General features: G+C 41.7%; 1 protein-coding gene across 4 annotated transcripts in view; it reads right to left on the reverse strand.

Moving 5' to 3' along the window:
• The window catches only part of dok7b (docking protein 7b), a 24,642-nt gene that overhangs the window by 4,863 nt on the left and 13,289 nt on the right, over window positions 1–6,490 (reverse strand). For 3 of the 4 annotated variants that reach the window (XM_032527399.1, XM_032527390.1, XM_032527373.1), the window contains exons 6-8: window positions 6,034–6,153; window positions 3,857–3,967; window positions 2,451–3,334 (exon numbers count right to left, since the gene is read on the reverse strand). In XM_032527399.1, coding sequence (XP_032383290.1) covers window positions 2,451–3,334; window positions 3,857–3,967; window positions 6,034–6,153 — 1,115 coding nt within the window. The remainder of the gene's footprint in view (window positions 1–2,450; window positions 3,335–3,856; window positions 3,968–6,033; window positions 6,154–6,490) is intronic. The other variant, XM_032527382.1, reaches the window with a different exon arrangement.

A 6,490-nucleotide genomic window follows, 5' to 3' on the forward strand; every position in this document is an offset into this window, starting at 1 on the left:
CGCCTGGGTCTTGCAGTCGGTGAAAAGCAACTGCGATGCCGCTGTCTTGATCTCGTGAGGTTACCGTTGCCCACGTGTGCATGACGTCAGAGCGAGTCGGGATCAAGTCGGACACAAATCTAACCAGCATGCAACGGGCGGCGATCGCCGGTGATCGATTCTGCGCAGACCTGGCTCATCACGAACAAGCCTATTGGTGTAGGAGATGCCTCTTCTGTTCTCCAAAGCTAACTCAGAGTTTACTTTTGCAGAGCAATAGCTGAAGAAAATCTCTCTCTCTCTCTCATAAAGGACTCTTTTTTTCAGTCTCATTTCTTCATTGTAGTTTTCTGTAAAATCAGATCATGTGTCTAGTCTTGTGTGCTAGCTATATGTCAAAATAATGTGATTAAAAAGTCATAGTATAGTATATGAAAAACGTTATAGTATTTCAAAAAAATCATTATATAGCATGTCGGAAAAAAGTCTTAGTGTAGTATATCAAAAGTGATAAAATCATAGTATAGTATGTCGAAAAATGTGATACAAAATGTATATAGTATGTCAAAAAAATGTCATAGTATAGCATTTTGATTTTCTAATAGCTGAAGGTTTTGTGGATAGTTTCTAGTTTGAATTAAGTCTGTAGGGGAAAGTATGTTGGAGAAGTAGCATTTAGAAGTGGAAGAAGCCTGAAGAGGATTTAAAGATTGCTCCTTTGACTTTCAATGTAAAATACAAGCACACATTTCCTTAAAGAGCAGAACATTTGGATATTGGAATGGTATTTGTAGCTGATAGTATGCAGAAGTAGTAGGCGGCAAAAGATGGTACGGGAAAAAAACGGATAACAATACTGTGAATGCTTTCACACAATGAGACATTATGTGGAGAAGTCTGATATTTTTTGAAGTTTCACACAAAAAATATCAAAGAGAAAACACTGGCTCGAGACAGCTTTTTGACGAAAACCCACACCTAACTCTTTTACAGTTATTGTTGCTATTGGGAGTGCAGTGGCTCAGCGGGTGGACCTGACTTTGGTTCAGTCTCTTCTGCCTGGTGTTTGAATCTTCTCACCATGTTTCCACGCCCTACGATGATTAGACCAAAAATATGCAAAGTCCTGCATACTGCTCATATGGAGGAAACTGAGGAGGAATGCTGTGATTGCAGCCTTCACAGTACACTGTAGTACAGCATGAGCCTGTGAATCTTAAAAAGCAAACTAATAAATGGTTAAAGATATTGGTGTATGATGCTCCCCAGTCCGAATCACAGAATAGCAAGTACAGTATATTCTTCCTTCCTTCTTCTCTGCTCCTGTGTGTTTTGAACTTCCCCACGAGCCTTAAAGTCATTGACTATCAATCCTATTTACCAAAGAAGCACCCCAAGTGAGTCATTAGGTTGAACTGCAAGTAACTAGATAGTAATGCATCAGCCGCTTGAACTGCTGATGCATTACTCAAACACTGCAATTTCTTTAATGACTAAAAGACACTTAATAGGCAACTTGCCGAACAACACTAAGGATTCAACAAGTACCCCAGCGGAATAAACGTCTCATTCACTATAAACCCAAACAAGAGCAATGCAAGCTTTTGGCATTTGCGTTGCTGTTCTATAGAGAGGTATCGTCCATCTGCTGTATGTTGGGCCAATGCAGACGTTATTTAAACTTATCCTTGATATTTATTTAAAACCTATGTACAGTGTATATATGCCACTGAACACACATTAGGCATTGTCAGGTTAAGTTGAAATTAGGCCTGTAACAATTAAGTAATTGTCTAATCACAATTTTATCTAATTGACGCTATTAGTTCAACCGCAATTAATTACTACCATTAGCTAAAGTCCTAAGGGGAATGACTGTTGATGGTAATTGTTGAATTTAGATATGCCAAATTGTAATTATATAAGTGATTGTTGTTTTCTAATTGAGGATAGATTTTATAATTTATGTTGAAATATACAATGTTTTATGATTAGAAAGAGGCGTGGTTTACTTCATAGGCTATCTGGGTCACATGTGGTACAAATATCCATGATATTCCATGATCCCGAAAATAATTCTTTAGTTCAATGTTGAAAGTACAGATTTGCCCAGGATCAAGCAGGTCCCCAGAAGTTAGAGTTTCTCCCACATCTGTTACAATAAAAATATGTGAGCCAGGTCTTGAATTTTGTTGCTTGGTGAGAGCAAAAAAAACAAAAGATACTTTGTCGTAATTTAAGGCAGAGCTTTAGAGCAGTGTCTCACAACTCTTAATGGTCGCTCTGGTCCCCGGGATAGAGCCTGTGTAAAATATCTCTTACTGATGTGATTCAATTTATGAAGAGAGGTTTTAATTTCTTCACACATTATAAAAGTAAAACTCCCTCTTTTCTCTGATAAGACATAATCTACTTAGTTGGTTGATTGACTGGTTCATTGGTGTATTGACAATGTGTGAGAGTAACAGTACCTGTATTTCTCCACAAACCGAGCCTCCAGGCACCAGCAGGGGTCTAGGTGTGGACCTCCCCTCACTGTCCACAGAGGGCGCCCTCTCACTGCCCCAGGAGCGGGAGCGCTGCATCATGACCTGACGCTGAGCCCTGAGTCCTTTGGGGCTGTACCTTTGTCCTTGACTACCCACTCCATCCCTACTGCTCCTGCTGTCCCTGGCCAGCTCAGGTGGGCTTTCTTGTACAGATTGATCCCTCAGGGACAGGGTGTGGAGCAGACTCCTGGGGGTGTCGTACCACACTCTGAGCAGGCTGGGAAATTGATACTCCTCACTGTGCATTGGGGATGCACGAGAGCTAGATCTGGAGGAACAAGGGCAGGGGGAGGTAGCAGACCTGTGCTCTGGGGTAAGTGTGGACTGAAAAGGAGGAGGAGGAAGAGGAGGAGTAGGGGGATGAATGGCAGGAGGTGTGGAAGGAGAATGAGGTGGAGCAAGGAGGCTGGCCACGGAGCCAAACTCTCCCTCCCCTCCCTGGCCGGCCATATCCAGACTTCCTGTATATGAGGAGACACTTCCTGAGTATGACGACTGACTGCCTGTCACTATCCCGATCCCACTGTCTAACGAGCTCTGCCGCCCGCTGTCATGGAGACACCGAGGATGGAGCTGGGCAGAAGATGGACACATCACAGCAGCATAAAGCCGGTCATCTGAACTGGTCAAAACATTTAGGGTGGAGGAGCTTGACAACGTCTCTTTGGAGAGGTGCGTTCTAGATAACGGTTCCACCCCAAATGGAAGTCTGCTTCCATAGCTCGCATCAGACTGACTGGAGGAGGAGCTGGAGATGCTGCTTTGGTCATCCCCCGCTACAGATGTGCTGCAGCTGTAAGTGGAAGCTAAGAGGGGGAGAAAGTTATCAGATCCCAATGAAATCCTTTATTCACACACCCACACACCAAAGTTAAACTGCTAAACACAGAACTTTAATATATAAAATCGTTGATTTGGCTCTGGATAGTAAATATGATGACCCTTTGAAATTAGTTTTCAATCAATTGTTCTCATTAGCTACACTTCAAGTATTTTACAGGCCTTTCTATGCAGTGAAGTTGTTTTTCTCCAAACTCTCTAAACCTTTTCTTTTAAACTTTAGAGATAGATTCAAAAATGAATCACAGGACCTCTTTGACTGTGAACCACACACACACACACACACGACAAAAACTTTCCCTGAATGGCTCCATCAATATTAATATAGACCAGTGATTAAGCCTTTGTTTGGACAGAAGCATGCAATGATGAGTCAAAGGTACATCATGACAAACAGCGTCTAAAGGTCCTAAGATGATGCATCACAGAGTGCCCGTGAGTCACATACTGGTTATGCAGCCGAATGTGAAGTTACCATTATAACGTACCTGTGCTGCTTGCAAGGCTGCAATGGGATAACATACTGAGTCTTTTCTCCAGCTCTGATGCCTCCTGGCTGATTCGTTTCTCCGCTGACTCTGGGTCAGCATTGGGATCTGCTGTTTAGATACAGTACAGACATAAAATGAGCACAAAAACACAAGATTTTCAGAGCATGAAAGCAAAGAGAATGAAGACCAGACCCACCTGAGCATAGCTGACATTAACAATGAAAACACTTATCTGCTATCCTCTTTTCTCCCACAAACTAACTCCTGTCCACATTGTTTACCTCGTTTACCACATTTTAAAGTAAAAGTTTAACAGTAAAGCTCAGAACTGAACTATATGCAGTTTGAGGATAAATTCTTTGTCATACTCTAAATAAAAATTTCACTTTGCCTCTAGTACAAATAGTCTTTAGAGGGAATGAATCCACTGAAATACAGAGCTCACAAAACTAGGCCAGAAAACCTTTTTCTATATTAAAACAAATGGGAGAAATTAAAAGGAGAAGCCGTTAGAGTGCTACTGTACGCATCAGCCTCCTCTTTAAGATGTCTGCTGTGTGTGTGAGTGTGTCTCCAACTGTTATACCCGCTTGTAAATTTAACATCTCCTAGAGGTCATAGGCGCCTCAACTATCTGTTGGAACAGCAATTTAGTGTAAAACCCTGCCAATTACACACTTAATGCCTGCTATATATACACGCGTGTGCGTGCGTGCGTTGCAATGGATCAGGGTGTTTGTGTGTATAGCTGTCAACAACCTAACTCCTGGATCTCTGCCTCTGGACCGCAGTAGCTAATGCTAACATGCAGATGCCAGTTTCTTCACTATGCTATGTGAGGTGTCAGTTAACATTTGCTAACGTAGCTGGTCTATGCTAATTATAGCTGCTTAACAGCACTGGATGCGTTAGGGTTACAGTGGGCCTCAGAGCAGACTGACACAAGTTGCCTCACACTAGAATAAATGTTGTTGCAGTAATTGTTTGTATAATAATCCTGAATTTGCAAAATGAGAAAAGAGACAAAAAACCGAACAGAAACATTTTAATAGGCAATGGTAGTTCACAATGTCATCAAAGGTCTGCGTTTACATCCATGGTTTAGATTAAGAGACCTCTAGCAGCAAATATTGTATGTTTAAGCTAAAGTAGCGATATCACAATGTGAAAATACCCCCGTTTAAGTAAGTCATACATTTAAAATCTACTTAAGTATAGATGTGTGAGCAACCAAAGTATCAAAAAGCGAACATGCTCATGAGGCAGCAGAATGCCCCGTCAGTGTAACATTATCAAGTCGTGTGATAATGTTGTATTCTAGAGTTTAGAGGTAGCAACATGCCTCCTAAAGCCTTGATTGTACTGATAAGAAGGATCTGGTTTACAGTGAGCCATCGATGTGATGAATAAAACACGCTTGAGTCCTTCTGCAGAACTGTTAGATTATTCTACTGAGACCTTCAGAAAGGAAAGTTAAAATATATCAGTGTTATGGAAATAAATTGGAAAATTGGGTCCAGGTCAATATTATACTTTTAAATAAGAACTGACTCTGCAAAACATGTTAAGTGCAGTTTGATTTTGGCAGTAGCTAATGTCTGACAAATGACGGTCAAAGGAGTTACTTTAGACTTCTCTCCATGTTGGCATAAATTCTCCATCTATTTCACTCAAAGCATTAACAAAGTTAAAAAATGCATATGTGCAAATCCACTGTACCACAGGGAGGTGGGCTTATCTCTGTGTCTACCCAGAGGTACTGTAGATACTGTATGTCAGATCCTTGGTATGTGCCCTGTATAACTTCTTTTTCCAACTGTCACTAAACTCTGTCGACATATTTGTCGTCTCAGAAATTCCTGTGGAGGTAACAGTACTTTACAATAGCACACATGTCACACACAACGGCGTGACCCCTTAAACCATGCGGTGACCCTTGGGGCTTTAAGCATGTGGTGTTTGTTTGCATGGCGCCTGACAAATGCTAAACATGAGCACTAAACAGGCTGTAAACCTTTATAATGGAAGTCAGAGTTACATACCACTGTGATTGATTGTTTAAGCTCAGAACAGTGGGACCAGTGTTTGCAGGCACATTGTGTATGTATTTCTTGAAAAAAGAATATGCACGTGCGTGCGTGTTTGTGTGCGTGCGTGCGTGCGTGCGTGCTGACCTGGCAGGACAGGGCGCAGGCCATGAGGGGTCCTGCTGGGGGTGATGCCTCTGACCATGCAGTCAAACAACAAACTGATCTGCTCTCCTTCTGAACAGGACAAGAAGAAAACACCAGCCCCTGGAGGATGGAAGGGGAGAACACAGACAGGAACAACAATGAGCGACATGCGTATATGATGGATGACTCAAAAAAATTATACAGTAGTATGAAAGTAATGAAACAGTAGTAATATGTATGGTAAATGGCAGAAAAAAGTCTGTAGTAAATTGTGAAATGTAGAGTAGTCACATTTGAGCAAGGCCAAACAGTATTCAGTGATATACAGTACAGAAAGCTGTTCTTTGCAGCAGCAACCACCTTTTCTTCTGAAGGTTACATAAAACGTCTTAATTCATTCCCCACTGTCCTATCAAGCCCACACACAGGTGGGAGTCTGTGAAAACACAAGGCAAGC

This window comes from Etheostoma spectabile, chromosome 2, assembly GCF_008692095.1.
Source record: "Etheostoma spectabile isolate EspeVRDwgs_2016 chromosome 2, UIUC_Espe_1.0, whole genome shotgun sequence".
Taxonomy (NCBI): domain Eukaryota; kingdom Metazoa; phylum Chordata; class Actinopteri; order Perciformes; family Percidae; genus Etheostoma; species Etheostoma spectabile.